At 44.1% G+C, this 25,026-nt stretch overlaps 1 protein-coding gene across 1 annotated transcript in view; it reads left to right on the forward strand.

Moving 5' to 3' along the window:
- SLC6A13 (solute carrier family 6 member 13) overlaps positions 1–17,159 on the forward strand; it is a 43,482-nt gene extending 26,323 nt beyond the window's left edge. Inside the window, exons 7-15 of the mRNA XM_083700445.1 lie at positions 3,169–3,303; positions 6,440–6,543; positions 7,686–7,810; positions 8,474–8,586; positions 9,140–9,277; positions 12,459–12,561; positions 13,567–13,667; positions 15,240–15,410; positions 16,683–17,159. Coding sequence (XP_083556571.1) covers positions 3,169–3,303; positions 6,440–6,543; positions 7,686–7,810; positions 8,474–8,586; positions 9,140–9,277; positions 12,459–12,561; positions 13,567–13,667; positions 15,240–15,410; positions 16,683–16,802 — 1,110 coding nt within the window. The 3' untranslated portion in view covers positions 16,803–17,159. The remainder of the gene's footprint in view (positions 1–3,168; positions 3,304–6,439; positions 6,544–7,685; positions 7,811–8,473; positions 8,587–9,139; positions 9,278–12,458; positions 12,562–13,566; positions 13,668–15,239; positions 15,411–16,682) is intronic.
- The last annotated feature ends 7,867 nt before the right edge of the window (positions 17,160–25,026 follow it).

Here is a 25,026-nt window from a genome sequence, read left to right on the forward strand (position 1 = left end):
TGCTGTTTCTAGGTTACAAACTGCAAATCCAAATAAATATAAAAGCTGGTTGTTTTGCTGTTGATGTTGTATGTGCATTTTTTTAAAGGAGAAATGCGGATGCAGAGGAAGACCATGGCTAGGATTCTTCCTTACTTATTTTGCGTATTTATTACATTTCCTCCAAGGAGCCTACAGAAGTGTAAATAAAAAGTTTCCCCCTCCCATTTTTTTTATCCTCACAACCACCCTGTGAGGTAGGTTCAGCTGAGAGGGTGTGACTGAGCCAAACTCCCCTCATGGCTAAGGAGGAACTTGAACCTGGATCTCCCCAGTCCAGCTCTCTGACCACTGCATCACCCTAGTTCTCTCTCTCTTCAAACCCAGTTTTTATGTTCTAAGAAAGACATTAATTTGTGTTCTGTGATCAGTCACCACTGGAAGTTGTTAGATTCTTATGTCTACTATTTGAGTGACAAACCTACAAATAGGTTAAATGACTGTGTGCTTTTTAAATTGTGCATCTGTTTGCCAGCCTGGGTTCCTTGGAGGAAGGGCGAGTTATTTCAATCAATCAATCAATCAATCAATCAATCAATCAATCAATCAATCACCAATCAATCAATCCTTGATCACTACAGCCTGTTGCTTCTTCAGCACCCAACCATTCCTCCTGCCATCCTCCCTCTGAGTACTCCTCAGTGTCCCACCACCAATCCCTGGCCTCTGAGCCTTCCTCCTCTGGGGTTTCCCCATCTGGTACCACTCCTGTTATCTAGGGCAGTGTTTTTCAACCATTTTTGGGCAAAGGTACACTTGTTTCATGAAAAAAATCACGAGGCACACCACCATTAGAAAATGTTAAAAAAATTAACTCTGTGCCTATATTGACTATATATAAAGTAATTCTCTTGAATAGGAATCAAATAAACACAAAGAAATTATTTTATAATTACTTTATTATGAAATAGTAAGTAAACAGAAATATGAAAAATTATAAAATACTTTATTTTAAAATCTTTTGAATTTTTTAATTTTTCCCACGGCACACCAGGCAACATCTCGTGGCACACTAGTGTGCCGCGGAACAGTGGTTGAAAAACACTGATCTAGGGACTCAGCTAGACTGGTAAAGAAAAAGCGATTGATACGCATTGTATATGCAATATAACATTGTGCCACCAGATGGTGCTGTGGAGTCCTGTTTTTCTTTACCTGTTTCCCCTGTTTAAATTTACAACGCGTTTAACTGAAATGCTTCTTTGTTGTGTCTAGATCCAGCCATGGATTCAGCTATACAGCTGCAAATAAAACATTTTAAGTGTGTTTTAAGTGCAATATACAATGTGATGCTAGATGGCGATAATGAGCCCTATGGAAAAGTCAATGTATTTTTAAAAAACGCTTTTTTTGGGGGGGGGGGAAGCATTTTCAGAAGAGTTTTTATATGTGTGTGTAGATTCCACCTTAGCCAGTCCCTGATGTGCTGTAAAATCTGGACTCCCTCTGTCTAAATTCAAGTGCAAATATGTGAATAAACCATATTTCTTAAAGGTACTGCATCTTCAAATCAATGCAGCACAGACCCTGACTGAGGGCCAAAACCCCTGGAATTCCATGTGTGGCTTGGCAGGGATTGGGGTGGCCTGTAACAATATTCAATAACTGCCTCCCTCTCCCTTGATTCAATGTGATGGCAGGTCTATCTAGGGAAGCCTGCTATGGCAGGCACTTCAACTCAGGTGACCCACAAACTCTGTTCCAGTCCTGTTGTGTCAATTCAGAAATAAGTAAGAGGAAAATTTCCACTTGGATTGTCTCCAGAACCAAATAAAGCAAGGCGGGGGGAACAGACTATGCTTTTGTTTTAGAGTCCTCATTGATATATTCAGTTTTCACCTGAACTGCTGTTTTGTTTTAGCTTGGATCTTAGCAATCTTGAGATGGAAAAAATATCGAACAAAAAGATTCGCCCAGAAACCGCCGATTCTTTCATTCAGCAATTAAGTTGGTTTTCTCAATTAAGTTAGTGGCAGTTAAAATTGTCAGGGTTGAGTATTGGAGATTGGATTTGGTGCCCTTTGTTTTTATAAGCACTTAAAGACTTGCTATAGTAGGAATGGAGAAACGGGCTAAAATCCAACTGCATTTATTTATTAACTGCTTGGATACATATTGCAGTCAAGCGCTGCTGCAGTCATATATTCTATTTAATAATGTGTTCTGTATCTGTGTATATTCTCATGATCTTCATAGGGAATATTAATGTACCAGGAAATGACATGTGAGCTGCTACATGGAGATGTGGGGCAGCTGGAATAAGGAAAAATCCTCTAATATCTGGGTCATCCAGGATGTATTTGAGCCCTCCCAAGTCACCTTGCCTTTCTGCATTCTCGATTTATATTCTTAGCTGTCATTTCTATGTATTCTATTACACCTGAACAGCAGCAAAATTTGTAGAGTGACCTATTGGTTGTTATTTACTGCCTTTATATCCTACGTTTTCCTTCAAGGCTCTCAAGGAGAGCTTTGCCCCTCTCAAGATTATCCTCACAGCAACCCTGTGATTAAGGTTGGAGACTGTGAGAGACAATGACTGGCCCTGGGTCACCCAGTGAGCTTTGTGTCTGAGGAGGGATTTGAACCCTGCTCTCCCAGGTTCTAGTCCAGCATTCTAACCACTGCATCACATTTGCAGCTTTGACTGGAGGCCTGGATAAACAGAAGTGTCCAGCTGCAATGGCAAAGTCTCCATTTCAGTGAGCTTTCAGAGGGAACACGTTCCTTCCTTGCTTCCACCATCCCATCCCTTATACAGTGGTACCTTGGGTTAAGAACTTAATTCGTTCTGGAGGTCCGTTCTTAACCTGAAACTGTTCTTAACCTGAAGCACCACTTTAGCTAATGGGGCCTCCCGCTGCTGCCGCCGCACCACCACCACATGATTTCTGTTCTCATCCTGAAGCAAAGTTCTTAACCCGAGGTACTATTTCTGGGTTAGCGGAGTCTGTAACCTGAAGTGTCTGTAACATGAAGCGTCTGTAATCCGAGGTACCACTGTAATGTTTGAAGGCTAAGCAGGCTATGCTGTAGGTCTACTCGAAGCTCCGGCCACCTGCCTGCCTAACCCAGCTGTTCTTCGCAGCAAGTTGCTGATGTTGTGCCTGCGTTTTGTCCTCTTGCCAGGTGGTGTACTTCACTGCTACGTTCCCATACCTCATGCTGGTAGTTCTGCTGATCAGGGGTGTCTCCCTTCCCGGGGCATCTAAAGGGATCCTCTTCTACCTTTACCCAGACCTCACTCGGCTCAGTGATCCACAGGTAAGCTGAGAGAAGCAATGAGAGGCTTCCTTATCCTCGTGTATCCCTTTTGCAAATCTCCCTTATCCCCCACCCACCCACAATCTGCTTCTGTTATGTTTTTTTCTCTCCTCTGTCTCCTTTTAAGGATGCTTCCAGACAGGTGTGAATTGTGGGATTGGTGCTGCTCATGTATGCAAGTTGTTTTCAGCTCACTAGCATCAAAATGACAGCCTTTAACCCCCCCCCCCGTTTAACCTGGATTTATCTTTTCTGCAGAAAATCTCATCAGATATATATATATATATATATTTAATAACTTTGCTGCCAATGACCTTTTTAGGAACATACCGATCTGCCTTATACGGAACCAGACAAAAAGCAGAGGAGGGGGTGACCCCGCTAGAGGTAACAAAAAAGGCAAAGTTGCGGGAACCTGATTAAGAACGATGTTGCTATAAATACGTGGAACAATACAAGCCAAGGCCGTTAAGTGCTAAGGCCGCTGTGTGAACGAAAACACTGCAATTTCCCAAACAATACAGAATATGTGGACAATGAAACAATTCTGCAAAGAAAACAGGAGGAGATCTCCAGGGCTCAACCTCCGTATTATTTTTTATTTCTTCAACAAATGGAGGATATGCATGGATGACAGCAATTAACCCATTTTTGCCTCAGTTTTTCTTTCTGGATTTTTCTCCTGCCCAAGGGAATCTCCTTGCTGCAAACCCTGTTGCAATTCTGTTATATGCCCCTGTGCAACAAAGGTGGTTGTGACTCCAAACACTGTGCCCCTCCAAATGAAGATTCTTCATTCCATCAAGCAGGGCTGAAAATCCAGCTTTTATGTATACAGCTCTACAAGCCCCCACCTCTACCATGGTACTCTCCTGACACTGCACCTCCTCTCCAGCCACCGAACCTCCTCTTCCCAGGCCATGCCACAACCCTCAGTGTGGTGCCCATAGATGCCTTTGGTGGCAGTCACTTTTGTTTCTTAAAGGCAACATTGTGCCACCTTTATGCTTTTTATGGGCCTTAGTGAGTGATAGCTTTTTTCGATGCTCAGGTGCTTAAGTTTGCTGAGGGGCAACAACGAACGGTAAACAGATCTGGTGCATCTGTTCAGAAGCAGCTGTTGTAGCCTCTTTGGCCCCGCAACTGCTCCCCCCTCCTCGCCTCTCCTTTTCCCCTCAGTCACCAAATCTCGTTCTACTTTGCCTGGCTGAAAAGTTCCACTTTGCCCAACTGCCCTCTTTTAATCTCTTCAAGACAAGTTCCTCCATGTCAAATCCTGGTTCCAGCTGAGCTGCTGTACCAGCCTTTTTGTGTGGAGGAGGTGTCTACAAAGGAGATTAAGGGGGTGCCTGCCTGGGGGGGGGGAGGTCAGCAAAAACCTTTGTAACCCCTTTAAACTGCTCCCAGGCCAGCCTAGAAGCTTTATTTTGACAGCATCAGTAGAGAAGTGCTATTCCTGGAGGATAAGGCAATCAATGGCTACCAGCAATGATGGCTGCATTCTGCTTTCACGGCTGAAGGCACACTCCTCAAAATTATTCTCTGAATTTCAAAGGAGAGATGGTTACCCAGTCATTCTTTTCAGGTTTCAATATTTTTCCAAAAATTCTCTGAAAACCTGGCCGCTGTATTAAATTCCGACAGTTGAAAATTTTGCAATATTTGATAGTTCACGCAAAGGGATATTGAGTATTTGGCAGTACTGAGAGCCAGTGTGGTGTAGTGGTTAAGAGCGGTAGTCTCGTAATCTGGGGAACTGGGTTCGCTTCCCCGCTCCTCCACATGCAGCTGCTGGGTGACCTTGGGCCTGTCACACTTCTCTGAAGTCTCTCAGCCCCACTCACCTCACAGAGTGTTTGTTGTGGGGGAGGAAAGGAAAGGAGAATGTTAGCCACTTTGAGACTCCTGAAGGCAAGTGAAAGGCGGGATATCAAATCCAAACTCCTCCTCCTCCTCCTCCTCCTCTTCTTCTTCTTCTTCTGATGGCAGATGGTGTAACACAGTTGCTTTCAAGTCTGTTACCTTCAGTGAGCACAGCGGTGGAGGATTTTGTCACCCCCTCTGGGATGACACCTGGTGCGGACCGCCCCCACCGCCCCCCCTTCCTACGCCCTTGAGTGAGCACTTTCCAAGTCAACATGTGCCAAATGCATGTCTGCTGCAACATTCCTGCACACCAAGGAGGATTTTAGGTTATGTTCCTGGCTGCGTGTTGCCTGCATTTGCATGTTGATATTTCAGCTTAATCGGCTGAGATGTGGATGGGCATCATGCACCCACATGCATCCCTTTGCTGTCACTGTGATCTTTCCTTTGCACCAACCAGGAAAGGTTCCTTCATCCACAGTTTCCTGTAACATGCAGATGGAGAAACTAGGGCAAATGGCTTCTAAGCAAAGCAGAATATGAAGCCATGCTTTAAAGTGGGCTTGCAGATATTGGTTTATTTGGCAGCCATTTGCTATAATTCTGGGTTCAAATGTGATGAAAAGCTGTAGTTAATTATGGCTTCCTGGCTTATATAATACCTTCCAACTTTTCCCGATGCAAAACCGGAATGCACGTCTTTGGGATATGCTTCCGGGTGAGTCATGTGAACTGCACCTTGCTCCTGCCCTGGAAAATGTGCCATTTTGGAAGGGGTGGGGTGAGATTGTGGCCCCAGGAAAAGTGCCATGCTTTTTCATGAAACCACTGTAAACACTTGGGATTCACCACACAAACAGTTTTGTATTCAGAGCGAAAGTGGCTTTGTGGAAACCGCATCAAATCCCAGTATTTCAGAAGAAGCCAGAGGATTGAGAGTAATTGTGGATAACATAATGTGTACATGGATTCGAAGGCTGGCGTGAAAATGGACTAAAGCCAGACGAAAGGGTAATGTGTGACAGAGGGACCTCACTTGACACAACAGATCAGCTTCACTTTTTCTTACCTACTTAATTTTACTGTTAGGGAAGGGGGACAGAAAAGGACTTTCTTTTGGGGAGATAAATTGCCTCTTGATACTGTAGGCTGAAGTATTTTCTCTAGTGGAGTTATTGACAAACAAGTCCTATCCACTGTCTTTCAAGTGGCAAAGCTTCCTTGAGGTGATGCTCATTCCACTTTGCTATGTTTTTTCTGTTGCTTACAGGTATGGATGGATGCAGGTACTCAGATCTTCTTCTCTTACGCCATTTGTCTGGGATGCCTGACAGCTCTGGGCAGCTACAACAAGTATCATAACAACTGCTTCAGGTAACTGAATGTGAGTCCACCATGCAAAGTCCTGCCCTTTTCACTTGTTGTTTTCTTTCTGAACCTTCAGTATACTTTCTGCATAGCAGCAGAACTTTACTGGATTAAAATAATCCCTGCTCTGATCCTGTGTGTTGTGTTTCTCAAATTTCCTGTCTTTTCCAAATGAGTTTTTAAATTTGTTCGTTTTCTGGAAGCTAAAAGGTGAGCCATCTGTTACAAGAAACACAAGGCTTCTACCAAAAATGGATCTTCCATATCAAGTTGTTGCCTTCCAGCCCTCTGTAAAATGTAGCAAAATTTAACCCACTTTTTCACATTGGTTGCTTCCACACTACTAACATAATCTGGAATTGCCATCCCTCCCTCACTCATTCACTCACTTACTCACTCACTTTTTACAGAAAATCCAGACAATGTCATTGCCAGCATTTAATTCCCCCCTTCTCATCCTGTGTTTCCCCCTCAGACCTAATTTGTGACAAATCTTTAATTTACATTTTAAATGTAAAAGAAAATTGTCACTGGCAAAAGTGAATTGAGGTTCTTAGGAGTTACTGTGCCTTTAGTTACAAGCTTACTCCTTGCATTTTCCCCCTCCTCTGTTCCTTCCTATTTCTTGTGGCAGCAACTACACAGTTAAAACATTTAATAATAATTGTGAAGGAATAAATGAGACAGAAACTGCAAAGAGTAAGCTACTAATTAAAAGCACAGTAACCCTGAAAAACGTCAATACACTTTGCCAGCTTTTAAATTTAAAATGTAAATTGCTATTTTTTAAACTGTATTGCACTAATCCTGTTCTCTGCATGGGGTAGAGATGGGGCTTTAATTACAAAAAATAAAAGAAATAAAAAACGATAGAAGACCAGTAATTAAATCTGCTTTCCCTTCCACTAGGTACAAATGAGTAACTAAGCTGCAATTAAGAGGCTATTCATCAGTAACTGATTGATTAATAATTCATGCAATTAATTTAGTGATTTCCCTAAGATGGACACATCTTCATTTGATTACTTCAGTCTTGTTGGCTATTGGGTGGTGCTTATCATTTATTGGCTGCCCGTCTTTATAAATCTTTCATTCTCACTAGATGTATGGTTTGTTTTGTTGCTCTGACATTCACCTGTTCTTCCTAGGGACTGCATTGCTCTGTGTTTTTTGAACAGTGGGACAAGTTTTGTGGCTGGTGTTGCAATCTTTTCCATCTTGGGCTTTATGGCACAGGAGCAGGGAGTGCCTATTTCTGAGGTAGCTGAGTCAGGTGAGTGGTTTATGCAGAAAAGTAGCATTACGATCATCAGCATCCTAGAATGCTGTATGTGACTGCGCTTTTGGGGCGGCGGGGGCAACGTGCCTTGATTCTATAAAGGGAGAGCCAAATCAGACGGGGAGACCTTTTCTCTTCCCCCTCCCCCCTTCTCTTGTAGCAGTGCCCACAGCCAGTGTGGTGTAGTGGTTAAGAGCAGTAGTCTCGTAATCTGGGGAACTGGGTTCACGTCTCCGCTCCTCCACATGCAGCTGCTGGGTGACCTTGGGCCAGTCACACTTCTTTGAAGTCTCTCAGCCTCACTCATGTCACAGAGTGTTTGTTGTGGGGGAGGAAGGGAAAGGAGAATGTTAGCCGCTTTGAGACTCCTTAAAGGGAGTGAAAGGCGGGATATCAAATCCAAACTCTTCTTCTTCTTCTACTTGCTGCTGAAGATGGTACCCAACACTTTAGCAGCCTTGTTTCTTTATTAATACTGTGCATGGCAGTGCAACAAAGATCCAGGAAAGAGGCTGGACTTCACTGCCCTATAAATATAATTTGGCGAATGTGGCTTACATTTTGTCATTGTTCTCACTGCCTGCCGGGTGTTCATAACACCTCTTCGCAAAACTCTCTGATTCCAGCACACCTCACTTAGCCACTTTCTCTCGACAGGGCCTGGCTTGGCATTCATAGCATACCCACGAGCTGTCGTCATGCTGCCTTTCTCACCACTATGGGCCTGCTTCTTCTTCATCATGGTGGTTCTGCTGGGACTGGACAGCCAGGTAACAATGCCTTGAGTGGGTAGGTTCAGCCAAGAACTTAACCTCCCGCCTGGGAGGCAGAAGACAGCTTGCTTCTTTTGCTGTGGGTGATAACAACAACTTCACATTGAGGAAAAGGGCCTCGGACAGACCTAACAGGGCATGAAATACATTTTTTCCTACCTGATTAGACTTGTCTTGGTGTGCTTACCCAACTCATCATCTGCCGGGGAAGGTGCAGGAGGCTGGAATCTTGTTGTCTGAAGGAGAACTTGTAATGCTACCTGCAATTAATTCATTGCTTGGGTGAGCAGCCAGTGTTGAAGGTAAAAATTCTGTTCATGTTGGTTGGGCTCAGGACTGGAATCAAGCTTTGGGGACCCGGTCTGCTCACGTCTTAAGGTGTGGCAAGCATTAGAAGCCCTCAAATTCTTCTCCACCTCACAACTGCTAGGGCCATGTTATGTTCGATACTTTGTGGATAACTTGTTGAGTTGAATGATAAGGGAGGGTCTAAATTGGGTGATTTTCGGTGATAGGAAATTGCTGATGGGTGCCTAAATTATCTCTCTAGTTTGTCTGTGTGGAGAGCCTGGTGACGGCCCTAGTTGACATGTATCCTGGAATCTTCCGGAAAAAGAACCGCAGAGAAATGCTAATCCTTATTGTGTCCATCCTCTCGTTCCTCGTGGGACTGGTCATGATCACAGAGGTATCGGAACTTGCATTTCCTTTGCTTATATAACTTCTGCATAAAAAGGGAGGGAAAGAGGGTTTGCTGTTATTGCAAATACAACAAACTCTTTTTAGCCCCATGGGTGCCAGTGGCACTAAAATGAACAAATTGCTATACTTCCCCCTCAAAACATCCCTCTCGTAAGGAAATGGAAGTCACCTCAGAGGACCCTGTGGTCTCCCATTTCATAATGGGAGGAGTGCCCTGTTAAGGCAAGGAGATACCAGGGAGACTCAAGCAGGATTTGAGCAGGGGTGGGAAACCTTTGACCCTCCAGATGTTGCTGGACTACAGTCCCCATCATCCTTCACCACTGGCAATGCTTGCTGAGGCTGAGAGGAGTTGAAGCATCTGGAGAGCCAAAGGTTCACCACCCCTGGATGAAGAGGCAACAAATTAGGCCCTGCCTTTAACTGATCACCAGCACTTTATCAGTCGGTTTGAGTAATCAATCAACATTGCAGCCTGGGTTTTCATAGACAGCCAACTATCTAATCATGAAATGTAGCATAGGAGCCAATTCCTAGGGGCCAAGAGGTGTTTGCCCCCACCAATAAAATATTTGAGGGGGCTGCCCCCCAGTTGATGGGCATTGCCATTCAAATGGTTGCATGCACCATGTCATGTGATCCATTATGCTTGGTGGGTCTTATCTGCCCCCCCATATTTTATTCAAGTTGGCACCCCTGAAAGGTAGCCATATTAAGAAAGTATCCTACTATCTGCTAGAATATGTATCATCACAGTTGAGTTCCTTGTTATGACAGATATTCCCCTCTTAATGCTGGTTAATTTTGAAGATTTAAGAAAAACATACAATAATCAGCACCTTTCATGAAATATATCAAAAACTGTGATTTTGCTGCCTTGGTTGTATATAAATTGTTCTCTGTTGATTTATGCACATTGCCTAGAAACATCAACAATTAATAATCACAAATTTAATAGTAAACAATCCAGAACAGAAAGCATAATGGAACGACTAAAATATTATTTGTTGAGATTTCCCAGGTCTTCTGGAAAACAGGACTTACATCTTCATGCTCAAGCCTACTTTTTCTTAGACTTCTGATAATAATGTCTAGAAACTAAGTGAAAGTGTATGAACCGCAGGTCCACTGTTGTGTTGTGAATTATCAGGAATTGCCTTTTTGGTCATGTCCTATGGCAGGAGTGGGAAACTTCAGGCCTGGGGGCTGAATATAACCTCCAAGCCTCTCTAGCTGACCTTCAAGGACCAGGCCATGCAAACCTCCCCGGCTTCACCTCTCACTGTTCCTGCCTTGCGCTCCCTTTGAGTGGTTTTGCCTGGCTGGGCATTGTCCTTGAGCTCTGACAATGCCTCTTGCTTGCGTGAATGGAGGAGAGAGAGGGGTGTCTGAGAAACTAGCTCACAGCACAAGACTAACGTTTACATTAATTGCTCTGCCCACTTTTGCCCTGCTCGCCACTGGCATGTGGCCCTTGGAAATTGGCCCCAAAGAGAATATGGCCCTTAGACCGAAATAAGTTACCCCACACCCACCTACCCTATGGGCTTCTGAAGGCTGACAAGGTGCCTTTTGGATGGAGATGAACAGCTGCCACCCACTGCATGGACATCTGTGCAGCGGAGCTCCCTCTTTTCCAGCTTTCTACAGAGGCATGAAATGACACAAGAGTTTTTGTAGCTTGTCCTCCTGGATACCTTAGATTCCTAGTTTCTCGCCATGTGGAGGCTTAAATATAGGCCTGCTGCATACTTCTGCATTCCCAGACTATAACTTATCGTCTCTTTTCTGTCTCGTGGTAACAAGAGGCTGAAAGGAGAACATTGCTAAAATTGCATTCCAGAGACATTGGCTTTCCATCATGATGTAGCGTATTTAAGGAATAGTCCCTGGGGTCGGACTTTTACAATAAATTACTTATTATCCATCTTGGACCCCACTCCCCACAACATGCACACCAGTTGCTGCGTAGAGTACTTAACATTAAATAGTGCAATACATATAAACAGCCACTAGGGCCTATGTTATGCTACTACTTATTATTATTATATGACCTTTGCAGAGAGGGGAATTCAGAGTTGATACTGGAGCAACAGTGGTTTCCCCTAAATTCAGATATTTTTTGGCAGCAGCGAAGAAGGAAAAAGCAACAACAGGAATCTGGAGGGAGCAGATGGCGTCCACTGCCAATATAAGATACACTGACAGGATCTCCAAATACCAAATAATGGCCCAGTGGATGATAAATATCTCTGCTTAATAAGCCAAGATGTGGACCATTGTAGAATCATAGAATTGTAGTGTTGGGAGGGACCCTGAGGATCATCTGGTCCAGCTCCCTGCAATGCAGGAATCCTGTCCCTGGATGGGCTTGAACCACCAACCTTCTGGTTAACAGAAGGTTGCACTGACCCATTGCACCACAGGCTCTGTTTGCAATCACTTTGATTTTCCCTTTGCATGAGTAAGCCAGGATGCAGTTAACCCCAGTTTCCCATTGTGTCTGAACTGGAAACTATGGTCAATGGCTTCCAAACAAGCCAGAATCTGGTAGCCAATTTTAAAGCATGGCTTCATGTTCGGATTTTGTTTGGATGCCATTACCCATTGTTTCTTGGTTTTGATGTAATTTTTGTCTATCCACATGTGTAAAGGGAGACTGTATTGAAATGCCAAGTTGAGATAAGATTATTTCCCAAACTGATATTTGGAGAGGAGGTTTCTAGATAAAAGAAAGTTATACTATACAGTGGTACCTTGGTTCTTGAACTTAATCCGTTCCAGGAGTCCGTTCGACCCCCGAAACTGTTCAAAAACCGAGGTGCAGCTTCCGATTGGCTGCAGGAGCTCCCTGCACTCAGGCGGAAGCTGCTTCGGACGTTTGGATTCCGAGAAACGTTCGCAAACCAGAACACTTACTTCTGGGTTTGCGATGTTCGGGAGCTGATTTGTTCGGGAGCCAAGCTCTTCGAGTACCAAGGTACCACTGTATTGAAGATCAGATCAGTAGAAAGCTATACTAGATCAATATTAGAATATTAGATCAGTATTAGAAGAATTCATGCTGTCACTGGTTGCTTGGGAAGAGAAGCTCTGTGCACTAACTACAACCCTTGGCTTTCTCTCCTCTGTCTCCTTCTTTCTGCATCCTTAACTCCCCTTCTTAGGGTGGGATGTATGTCTTCCAACTGTTTGACTACTATGCTGCTAGTGGGATGTGCCTGCTCTTTGTCGCCATTTTTGAAACCCTGTGCATTGGATGGGTATATGGTAAGTGCAAATGCGATGGAAAAACATGCCACTGTTTTAAGAGCACATCTCTATTGTTTCTGAAGCAGGCATTAAAACCACAGACGAGGGGCTTCCCAAGATGTCATTTTTAACACATATTAATGATTTGTGCTCACAATACTAATGGGGTGGTTGGAAGTGATGCCTCTTTCAATATCGTTTCTACCCGCAAAGGGTTTGAGGTGGTCGTATCGCTTCATTTGCAATCAGTACACATCTCATAACTTCCTGCTGAAATCTCATAACTTTTTATATCACAAGTGCCCTGGTTTACAGTGGTACCTCGGGTTAACTACTTAATTCGTTCTGGAGGTCCGTTCTTAACCTGAAACTGTTCTTAACCTGAAGCACCACTTTAGCTAATGGGGCCTCCTGCTGCCGCTGCACCGCCGGAGCACGATTTGTGTTCTCATCCTGAAGCAAAGTTCTTAACCCGAGGCACTATTTCTGGGTTAGCGGAGTCTGTAACCTGAAGCATATGTAACCTAAAGCATATGTAACCCGAGGTACCACTGTATTTTCATCCTGCTTTTGTTGCACTGTAGCCCCTCCAGATAGCAACAACGTGGGAGGATCGGTCAAACATTGCAGAACAATGCTAAAACACTAGTGCACTATTATTTTTTAATGTTTGACGTCTTACTATGTTTTTATATTTTGCTGAAAGCTGCCCAGAGTGGCTGGAGAAACCTAGACAGATGGGCGTGGTATAATAATAATAATAATAATAATAATAATAATAATAATAATGTCAAGAGCATGTTGCAGAATATACCTGCAATAATACTGAAGAGGCCTTAGAAAAACTCCTTGTGAATGAGGCACCTTGATGTCACTTCTCTGGCCTACCCTATATTGCCTTACTGGCCAGAGAAGTTGCCAATCATTGCTTTGATACCTTAAACAGGTGCTGCTAGCCTTTCCTTCTCCCCACCATATGTTTCTAGCAGACTGCTTTCCCTCTCCTCTTTTTGCTTTTCACAGGCGCTGACCGTTTCTATGATAACATCGAAGACATGATTGGCTACCGGCCATGGGCTGTCATCAAATACTGTTGGCTATTCATCACTCCAGCTGTCTGCGTGGTGAGTTAGACATCCCAGTCATTTGATCAGGAGGCACAACAGGAAAGAGTGCACTTGGGCAAAGGGGCAGTGGGCAGTGATTTTCCAAAATGGGGGTACAGATAGTCTTTATTCTTGCTGTACTGTACTGCAGGTGGGACGCGGGTGGCGCTGTGGGTAAAACCACAGTGCCTAGGACTTGCCAATCATATGGTTGGCGGTTCGAATCCCCGCGGCGGGGTGAGCTCCCGTCTTTCGGTCCCAGCTCCTGCCCACCTAGCAGTTCGAAAGCACCCTTAAAGTGCAAGTAGATAAATAGGTACCGCTTTATAGCGGGAAGGTAAACAGCGTTCTGTGTGCTGCGCTGGTGCAGGCTCGCCAGAGCAGCAATGTCACACTGGCCACATGACCCGGAAGTGTCTGCGGACAGCGCCGGCTCCCGGCCTCTAGAGTGAGATGAGCGCACAACCCTAGAGTCTGACAAGACTGGCCCGTATAGGCAGGGGTACCTTTACCTTTACTGTACTGCAGTGTGTGGTTCCTCAAGGAACTGGGGGATAATGATAGGATTCTGCATAAGTGGAAACAGACAGAATCCAGAAGAAGTTCAGGATGCCTAAACCCAAAACTGGATGCAGGTTGGTTCATGTCCTGTAGTTCAACATCCTGACAGTTATGGGATTGGCCCTTTTCCACGTCTACTGTTACATGTTTGTGCTGGAGTTATAATAGTTTAATTTTGATGGAGGTGGGTAATAAATGGGGCAGAAGTTGAAAGACAGGTTCTGTTACCCAAAATGCAATGTGTGGTCAAATATTGCATTGTGGGTAATTGGCCATGGCAGGTGACTGTAGCAGATCGGAATCAAAAGTGCTGCCACTCACCAGAAGAAAATGGGCCCTTCTGAGCTCCAGGGGCCTCATTCAGTGCCTGACTACACCAACCCCTGACAACGGGCCTGGGAAGATATTTGATTGTGGATCACCAAGGCCAGCCTATACTATTGGGCAGAGTTCCAGCTAATTTTTGGGTGCCAGGCAGCTAATTTTTGGGTGTCTAGAAACGGCAGCAAATGCTTTGTTATTTAATGGATGGTGATAATGATACATCTGCTGCTATGGGAGAGGTGTCTATGAGATTATTATTTTTTGCCTCAGATGCCAAAAAGCTTGGCCAGCCATGAATATTATGAGTGGGGAAGTGGGGAGTGGCACTTTCTGCTTTGCCTCAGGGGGCAAAACATATTGGGCTGCCCCTGCACATCTCACCTAATTCGGCCCTGATGGTATCTATATGCTGCGGGTAGCCAACAAGATATGGTTGGGCTCTGAGACTCTTCTTCCCCAGCCAGTGGTAGTTCAACAACATCTGGAAACTAACCACATTGCCTACCTCTCCTACTGTGTATGTGTGTATGCATTTTGTGTGTGTGTGTTGGGTCATCGGGAGAAGTATTTCCTTGGGCAGAACTCAGAAATCTTGGTCAGGGAGGTTCTCATTGTGTCACAGGCCATTTTGCTCTGGCCATAAAGTGAGCAACATGACTTAGTGACGGATGGTGTGCTTAACCCTTCCTCCTCTCCTCTCCCCAGGCTACATTTCTCTTTTCTCTCATTAAATACACCCCACTGACATACAACAAGAAATACGTGTACCCATGGTGGGGAGACACGGTGGGCTGGCTGCTGGGACTCTCATCCATGATCTGCATCCCGCTCTGGATTGTCTATAAACTTTCCACCATCAAGGGCTCCCTGAGAGAGGTGAGGTTGTTGTTGTTGTGTTTAAGAACTGGACTTTGAGAGGCTGCTTGGGCGAGGGAGGCTTGCTGGTTACTCAGCCTATTGACGCGGTGCACTTTGGAGGCCGGCTTGTTGTGTTGCAAAAGTAATTAACGGGGACATTGCACTAATTTTTGCCAAGGATCATTCAGTTACTGGCAAGAGGAGTTCACGGCTTTATCGAGCTCCGCTTGGCTCGAGGGCTAGGCAGATGAAAACTGCCTTCCTGTGAGCTTGTTATTGACTGCACAGCATTTTTTAAATGTCACCATTTGAGAGCTTCGCTTTGCAGTGCTCTCTAGCTCCCTTCCTTCCCCTCCTTCTCTGCTTATTGACTTCCAGAGAAAACACTTCATGTATTTCCTGTGTGATATTTTAAATTTGTTTTCCACTATTCAGAGCTATTGAAGAAGTTGCAGTATCATGAATGCCGTGTGGGGTGATTGCAACCCCCCTCCCCCGTAGTTGGAGCTGTGCCTTCTTAGAGCCATTTCAAGTTTCTTTCTCTACCCCCCAAATAATTCATAGCAAGTTTCAAAAGCCTTATTCAGTATTAAATTACACAATACAACAGTATTCTCAGCCCATGCTGCTTTGTTCTATTTCTTCTTTTCTACATGTTATGATTCCTAGTTATGGTGATTGATTGATTGATTAATAAATGTTGATTATATGTTGATATTTCTTGACTTTATTTCAGTACCATTCCTAATAATTTGGAATGGTGTTCTCAGTTATGGGACCTGATATAGACAAACTAACAGCGTATGTGCAGGAAAGGAGATGGGGTAAAAACTCCAAAGGCTTCCTCCCCACTATTTGACATGACTTCATCACCTATGCAACACTGAATGAGCATGGGCACAGAACCCTGCCACCAGAGTCCTTTGGAACAATACTTTTATTTGATAAAAATGCCAATTTTCACTTGTTTCACTTTTTAATTGCTTTACTTTTAATTTCTGCAGGGCAGGGGGAGGCTGGAGGAGGAAGAGGGCTTTTTTGTTTCTTCTGAATTATAAAATAATAACAATAAAAAGTTGGAGAAGAATTTGGAGTTGGTGACAACTTTATAAGCTTATCAGGGGGTTAATGGACTCAGGAAACCCTGATCTCGATTGACCAGTAGCCTGACTTAGGATAGAGCAGCTTCGTGTGTGTGTGTGTGTGTGTGTGTTTCTACAGAGTGACACTTTGATTGCTTAGAGAAATAATCTTCCTTCCACTTTCTTTTCTTCCCACTTTGTTTTTCAGAGATTCCATCAACTTGTCTGTCCAGATGAAGACTTGCCCCAAGGCATGTGCCCAAGACAATCTTTTCCAGCCTCCAAAACTAGGCTCCTGATGCTGACTGAGTTGGATTCTCACTGTTAGAGGAAACCAAGCCCCTTCTGCATTGGACAATCCTGGACTTTGCCTGTGGCCAAGGAGAGAGGGACCCAGGAGCTGATTTCCCCTTCCCCCCTTCCGAAGGATCCGTGGTGGCTGCTAGGGAAAGAAAGTTCTCCCAAGACGTTGTGGTGGAAGCTGATTCAGCTTCGTCTTTTCTCTGGGGGCACAACCACAGGAGATGGTTCAAACCAAAATGTTCCTCTTGTGAGATCTTCCAGGAGTGGGACTGGAAGGACAGAAGCCTGGGATGGAAATACTTAACACCGTCACAGAAGCATTTTATCTTGCATGGGTTTTAGGGAGCTTCCCATTCCATCTATAAAATCATTGTTCTTTCCACATATTTGTGATGTGCATTATTGTCTATTAAAGTGGGTGGTGATCTGCTGCTCAAGGCTTAGCTCCTGCTCCATTTCCAACTTGTAGGGACATATGGCTTGGGACAGAAGTACAGTATTCCAGTATTGGCCTTTTACCTTCTTGCAGTAGGATTTTGTCTCCTTACCCTTTTTCTTTAAGGCCCAAACTGTGTACAGCATCAACAGGAGCTCCATTCCTCATGGGCTGAAAGTAGCTCTTTTGGGAGGTGGAAGCAGTCATTGTAACCATGGCAGGGAGGTGTGATTTTAAAAAATCCAATGGTCCCATTTCTTCTGCCTCCCAACAGCTGCTGCTATTATTACTATTAAAGTCGTCCCTTAGTTTTCGAACAGAATGCATTCCGGAAGTCCGTTTGACTTCTGAAATGTTCAGAAACCAAGGTGCGGCTTCCGATTGGCTGCAGGAGTGTCCTGCAGCCAATCAGAAGCTGTGCCAGACGTTCAGCTTCTGAGGCAAAGTTCGCAAACCAGAACACCTACTTCCGGGTTTGCGACGTTCGAGTTCCAAGTTGTTTGTGAACTAAGCTGTTCAAAAACCAAGGTACAACTGTATTACTATTACTATTCTTATTATCTCTCCCCCCCAATAATATTTATTAAGTTTCATACAATCAATAAAACAAAAATAAGAAAAAATAAAAAATAAAAATAAGACAAATATAACAAATAATAACCAAGGATACAGCCACATATACATATACAATAAGAATTTATTAATTAGTCAAACTTCCAACTTCATAAACATATTACTTGACTTCCTCTAATCTCTTCCATCTGAATTTCCTTGTAATTGAATGTAGCAGTTTTCCAATTCATTATTCAAAAAACAATATTCCAATTATAATCACATTTCTTAACTTTTCTTAACATTCTATTTCTCATTTATTTATTTAATCCTAATTTAATCCTAGGCCTATTTGGTACTTTCAAGTAATTACTAATATTTAATGTTACAATATATATTCAAATAATCTTTAAATTTCTTCCAATCATCTTGATATTCCTCTTTTTTCTATTATCTCTGCATGTTTGTTACTTACATGCAATGAGCCTCTTTTGTAGCTTGACCCTTAAGGCCTTTTGCCAGAAAGCCTGAGAAGAACTTGGCTAGGAAAGTGTTCTTCAATTCCCCCCTCTCTGGCAGTGCAGACAAAGAGGAGCTGCTCTGGGTGTCCCCTGTCTGTGCTGAGTTCTTTCCAGGGTCAGACTGAGGTAGGAGAACTGGTAGTCTAAGGGACACTTGTTTTTTGTTGTTGTTTTTCGTCAGATGATGAATGGATGAATAAATGCCTGCAGAGCTTTGAAACTAAAAAAGGAAAAGGAGAAAGGGCAAATGGACCACTAGAAGCATGGAGTGGTGGAGAGAGGGCAACACAGCTGTGTTAATATTGTGCAGGTGTGCTGGGCCAGACATTAGTTGCACTCCTGCACAGTCCTGACCCAGACACCTCAGTTTCTCTGGCGGGGCATCATGATTAGAGATGGAGGAAGAATTGGATTCAGTTTACATTTAGAGATAAACTTTCCTAATTCACACTTTCCAAAACTATGTGCAAACTGAAACAGCCATACTTCGAAATTCACACTTACCTGAATTTTGCAATGCAGCTCTCCAGCCAAAAATGTGTACATAAACGTGTGTGCATGAAAATGCACATATTAGAGAGAGAGGGGGGGGGGGGAGAGCTAATTATTACTATCACTTACCGTATTTTTTGCTCTATAAGACTCATTTTTCCTCTCCTGAAAAGTAAGGGGAAATGTGTGTGCGTCTTATGGAGTGAATGCAGGCTGCGCAGCTATCCCAGAAGCCAGAACAGCAAGAGGGATCGCTGCGCAGCGAAAGCAGTGATCCCTCTTGCTGTTCTGGCTTCTGGGATTCAGGATATATTTTTTCTTGTTTTCCTCCTCCAAAAACTAGGTGCGTCTTATGGTCTGGTGCATCTTATAGAGCGAAAAATACAGTAAATCACATTTTTGGTGCCGAGGGCAACAAAGAAAGAGGTGCTGGTACTCTACGGATTGGTGCTATCACAAAAAAGCACTGTATAAATTTGCCACTCTATTGGGAAAGAAAGTGACCACGTGATTTGGGTGATTAATTAGTCTCCTATCCAGGTATTAACTGTTGATGGGCAATGTCAACGCCCTGAGTCTCCAAATGATCTCACCACATCCATAGGCAAGGATGTTTTCTGCATAATGCCTTTCCTTCCATAGCATTTGGTAATCCTTGTTCCTTCTCTTGCTTACCTATTGGGACTTTTGTTACTCATTTTAAAGAACACTATTAGCTTCTATCACCACCACTCCTAGATGCAAAATTGCACACAAACCTGTGCATATTAGGATAAATTCCCACTAAAATGCTCATGAATTTTAGGGAGGATTTATATCTATTGTAGGGATGCGGGTGGTGCTGTGGGTTAAACCACAGAGCCTAGGACTTGCTGATCAGAAGGTCGGCGGTTCAAATCCCCGTGACAGGGTGAGCTCCCATTGCTCGGTTCCTGCTCCTGCCAACCTAGCAGTTAGAAAGCACTTCAAAGTTCAAGTAGATAAATAGGTACCACTCTGGCGGGAAGGTAAATGGCATTTCCGTGCGCTGCTCTGGTTCGCCAGAAGCGGCTTAGTCATGCTGGCCACATGACCCGGAAGCTGTACGCCGGCTCCCTCGGCCAATAAAGCGAGATGAGCGCTGCAACCCCAGAGTCGGCCACGACTGGACCTAATGGTCAGGGGTCCCTTTACCTTTACTTTATATCTATTGTAAATGTGGAGAACCAAACATGAGACTGGAAAAAAGAGAAGGCGAAATCAACATATTTACCCATCCCTAATAGCAATGAGCACAAGCAAGGGCATGGAACATTTTCCTCGTTAATGGCAGTATGGGTGTCTTCCTACATGCAGGATTCCTTTTTGAGCTGTTGCTGTGGCTTCTGAGCAGAATAGTGGCTGTCTAGTGGCCCATGGAAGGGGAAAGATTAATTATATAGCAATGCTGTTCAAATATTCAAAGCAAATGTTTTTGCTGAAAATGATGGCCAGCTTTTTTTTTAAACAGAAATCCTGCAAGTATTTGTTACCACAATTTTTTTTTGGAAAGAAATCATTTTTCTTTTGTAGTCCAGGCATGAAGACATTTGTTATTCAGCAGTTCATTATTCACTGACTTCATTATTTGTCCATTATTCAGTATAGGTTGGCAAGCTGCAGACTGATGAAACTGCATCACATGATGAAGAAAGGAGGTGCTGAGGTGCTGTAGTGTGGAATACTAACAATTATTTGGGCAGCAGTCCAGCATATTGATGGAACATTGTAAAAAGTCCTAGATTCTTTGAGGGAGATGGATTGAGGATTAAATCTGTAGATTAAAATTTAAACCTCCTATACACATGTGTGGGAGAAATAGAAAAGTAATCAGGCTGAGAAGCCGATGTAGCTGAGCAAAAACACTTATATGTTTTACAGTTTGCTGAAGCTTAAGAATTACAAAATTATAGTGTTTTATACTCTTTTATTTGTGATCTGCTGACCTTCCTCTCTTCACCACCGTTGCAGAGAATGAACCAGACATTTTCAGTAAGATAAGCAAAAGGTTTTACTTACATTTCAATGAAGGCAGCAAATGCATCAAAGTAGTGTGCAGAAAAATACTTCTAAGTTACCATAATATAAAAGTTGGTAGTCTCAAAATAGTGTCTCTGTGTGCGTGCGCATGCGTGCATACTTGAAGCCCCAGACACATGCCTGCCTCAAACACATGTCAGAGGCAGAAGGAAGTGTAAGGGATTATCATATTTGTTACAGAATTGTGCTGAGAAGGCAAAGGAAGTGGCCTCACACAGAGGGTCCTAGCAAAACATGCACTTGTGATTTGGCTGCAAACCCCACAGATTCCATGTATGATTTCATACATTTTATCTCACTGGTTTTCCAGCTCTAGCAAATGATTCTATTCTATTCTATTCTATTCTATTCTATTCTATTCTATTCTATTCTATTCTATTCTATTCCTGCATAATACACCACTTGATTGTAAAAGTATATATCACAAAGGGGTTTAGAAAAGATAAAACAGAAGCAAGAAACGTACAAAAGTTAAAACGCTAAAATTAAGATTACAATTACCTCAACTTTCTAAGCATCTGCAGAAAGGAAGACTGCACAGTGCAGGCCACTGGTGAAATGACTTGTAGAATGAAAGAACACTTGCAGGCAGGGCCGTCTTAAGCATATCTGGTGCCGTGGTGCAAAGATCCCTCCAGTGCCCTCCCCCCCCCGTTTCCAAGAATTTACCTTTTTTAAGGGGGGGGACGACCCCAAAGTTGTTGACCTTTTAAAGGAAAGGTTCCCCTGGGTTGTTGACCTTTTTTTAGGGAGCTGACACCACGCTTAACATAAACAAAGAACCAGTAAACAGTTAGGCTGCAGCTTAACTATATCAGAAAAGCACCCAGCCAATTTGGTTGCCAATAAATAATCCTGCTGACATTTCTGAGATCATGGTCTTTCCAACTAGTGGCTCTGTTAATTGTCTTACTTTAAATGTTGTGATGATCCTCTGCCCTTTTAAAATGTGGTTTTGGGAGTGGGAGGTTATTAGGGTTGTTGTTTTTATTTTGATTATGTATTTTGTGGTTTTATATTTTGATTTTATTCACTCAAGCGCCCCGAGACCTTGGGGTATAGGGCAGTATATAAATTGTAATAATAATAATAATAATAATAATAATAATAATAATAATAAATTTTATTTATATCCCGCCCTCCCCAGCAGAAGCTGGGCTCAGGGCGGCTAACAACAGTCAAAATAATTCAACATTCTAAAAACATTCATTATAAAATTAATTAAAATCAGATTAATGGCAACCATCAAGCAAAATCCTGTGCGGGTTGCCAGAGGAGGGGGTCAGGCTGCGCCCTGACCAAAGGCCTGGTGGAACAACTCTGTCTTGCAGGCCCTGCGGAAGGATGTCAGATCCCGCAGAGCCCTAGTCTCTCGTGACAGAGCGTTCCACCAGATTGGAGCCGCGGCCGAGAAAGCCCTGGCTCTAGTTGAAGCCAGCCTAACCTCTTTGTGGCCTGGGATCTTTAGGATGTTTTTATTTGCAGACCGTAAATTTCTCTGTGGGACATACCAGGAGAGGCGGTCCCGTAGGTACGAGGGTCCTAGGCCGTATAGGGCTTTAAAGGTTAAAACCAGCACCTTGAACCTGATCCTGTACTCCACCGGGAGCCAGTGCAGCTTGTATAGTACTGGATGAATATGATCTCGCAGCGAAGACCCCATAAGGAGTCTCGCCACGGCATTTTGCACCCTCTGGAGTTTCTGGGTCAGTCTCAAGGGCAGCCCCACGTAGAGCGAGTTACAATAATCCAGTCTGGAGGTGACCGTCGCGTGGATCACAGTGGCTAGGTCAGGGCGAGAGAGATAAGGAGCCAACTGCTTAGCTTGGCGGAGATGAAAAAATGCCACCTTTGTTATAGCTGTAATCTGCGCCTCCATAGAGAGGGAGGTATCGAAGATTACACCCAGACACCCAAATAATAATAATAATCCCACTTCCCAGCATCCACATGCCCCTTTTTGTCCCTTTACACTGTCATGTTTTGCACAAGCTTTCTTTCAACTAGCATAAATAGATAAAATTGGAAGTGGGGGGGGGAGAGGTAGCAGTGAGAGAAGAAAGACAGACATCCTCTCCCATATCCTATGCCTTTCTGCAGCACTACTCAGAAGTAAATCTGACTCTAAACAATGGGGCTTACTCTCAGGTGCATTTACATAGGATTATCATTGCTGCAGAAATGATACCTTTACATTGCTTTTAATTATCACCTGCCCCAGGAAGGTGACCTTTGCAAAATGAAATCGCAAGGCTGGGTTGCAAGATCAGAAATACCGCATATAAAAGTGGTCGGCAAGCGGTGAAGGGTGGAGACAGATGGCTGGTGACGCACAAACTACAATGCTTCATCCAGCCCACATCATAGAAACGGCTCCCCCTCCCCTTTTAATTTCGTGGGGAGGGGAGAGCAGGGGACCCTTATCAGCCACACTCCATAGAAATCATACCCCACCACATAAAGGTAAAGGTAAAGGGACCCCTGACCATTAGTTCCAGTCGCGGACGACTCTGGGGTTGCGGTGCTCATCTCGCTTTATTGGCCAAGGGAGCCGGCACACAGCTTCTGGGTCATGTGCCCAGCATGACTAAACCGCTTCTGGCGAACCAGAGCAGCGCACCGAAACGCCGTTTACCTTCCCACCAGAGCGGTACCTATTTATCTACTTGCACTTTGACGTGCTTTCGAACTGTTAGGTTGGCAGGAGCAGGGACAGAGCAACGGGAGCTCACCCCGTCATGGGGATTCGAACCGCCGACCTTCTGATTGGCAAGCCCGAGGCTCTGTGGTTTAACCCACAGCGCCACCCGCGTCCCTCTCCCCACCACATACCCAACTATTAAAACTCCCTCTTGCCAAGCAGCAGGTGGGGGCAGGCACAGCAACAAAGGAAGTCTCTTGGCACTGCCCATAGGGATGGTGTGGGAGCTGCCTAGGAGGCAGCAAAAGGGGACGTGGGGCTGGGAGGGACGCAGTCCTTGGCTCTCCCCCCACCCGCAGCCACCTTTGTCTCCTCATCCTTTCGGGGCCTGGCGGGGACTCAGAGCCTCACTGGAAGCTGGAGAAAGCCTCTCTCAGCCTGGCCCCTTGACAGCCCTATGCTAATCCCAGGTACACAGGGAGGAGCCTGGTGGCCGCCCCAGTGCCTCGCTTGGCTCTTAACTCACACAGAGCCGCAGCAAAAGAGTCTGCTCGGCGTCCCTGGGAGCCCAGCGCTGTGGCGCCACGTGCCACTAGAGACAACGGTTAAGATGTCCCTGCTTTCAGGCAAGCTTCAAACATCTCAAAAATGTGTGACGAAAGACTCTGCATTCCCCCCGCCCTGTGAAAATTTCACCGAAATTATGTTAACTTTTGAATGCAGTTGGTTTAAAATTAATTGATTGAAAAACAGTCAGGAAAATAGCGGGAGAAAGTTTTGGCATTTACAATTCAGCATTACTTCAGCTCAGCACTTGAACACAGTAAAGGTGAGCTACACCTGGGATCTTATAGGTACGGAATGTTCGCATGAACTTGCCTAGGTCTACAGCAGTGATTTACAGAGGCCTTTGCTTTTGACCATTTGATTATTATTATTTAAACAATGAGGGACAAAGAACTAGAATATATTGTAAATCAGAGGACTTCTGCAAAAAACAACAACCCCAAAAAACAAACAGACAACACCCCAAATCCCCTATAGTACCAGCGGGGAATTTTATTTACCAGGAAAGTCCATCGCTCAGTGGTAGAGCATCTGTTTTGCATGCAGGTTCAACCTCTTGGCATCTCCAGGTATGGCTAGGAATGCCCCCTACCTGAAACCCTGGAGCTCCACTGCCTGTCAGCATCGACAGTTTTGAATGACACCCTACCAAGGGTCTGACTTGGTATATAAGGCAGCTTGCTATGTTCCTACCAAGCAAAAATAAATAAATGACCATTTGAGTACATATAGCTCCCATGATGTCTTACAGATTAGCTTTGTGGGTGATATCCCTCAGCAATCTCTCACAGCAGCAGCAGCAGCAACTGGGATTGCATTTTAAATAAAATTATAAACTTCATTCTAGCAGCCACAAGGTGTCCCCAGTACTTTAGCTCCTTTTGGTGATCTAGGTGCCCTGCACAGCAATCGGATTGGAATTTGGGAAAAGCACTTTAAATTAACTTTAAACACTTGAATTCAAGGGTGATGCTGAGTCTTC

The sequence above is a fragment of the Podarcis gaigeae genome (assembly GCF_964106915.1).
Source record: "Podarcis gaigeae genome assembly, chromosome: 10".
Classification (NCBI taxonomy): Eukaryota; Metazoa; Chordata; class Lepidosauria; order Squamata; family Lacertidae; genus Podarcis; species Podarcis gaigeae.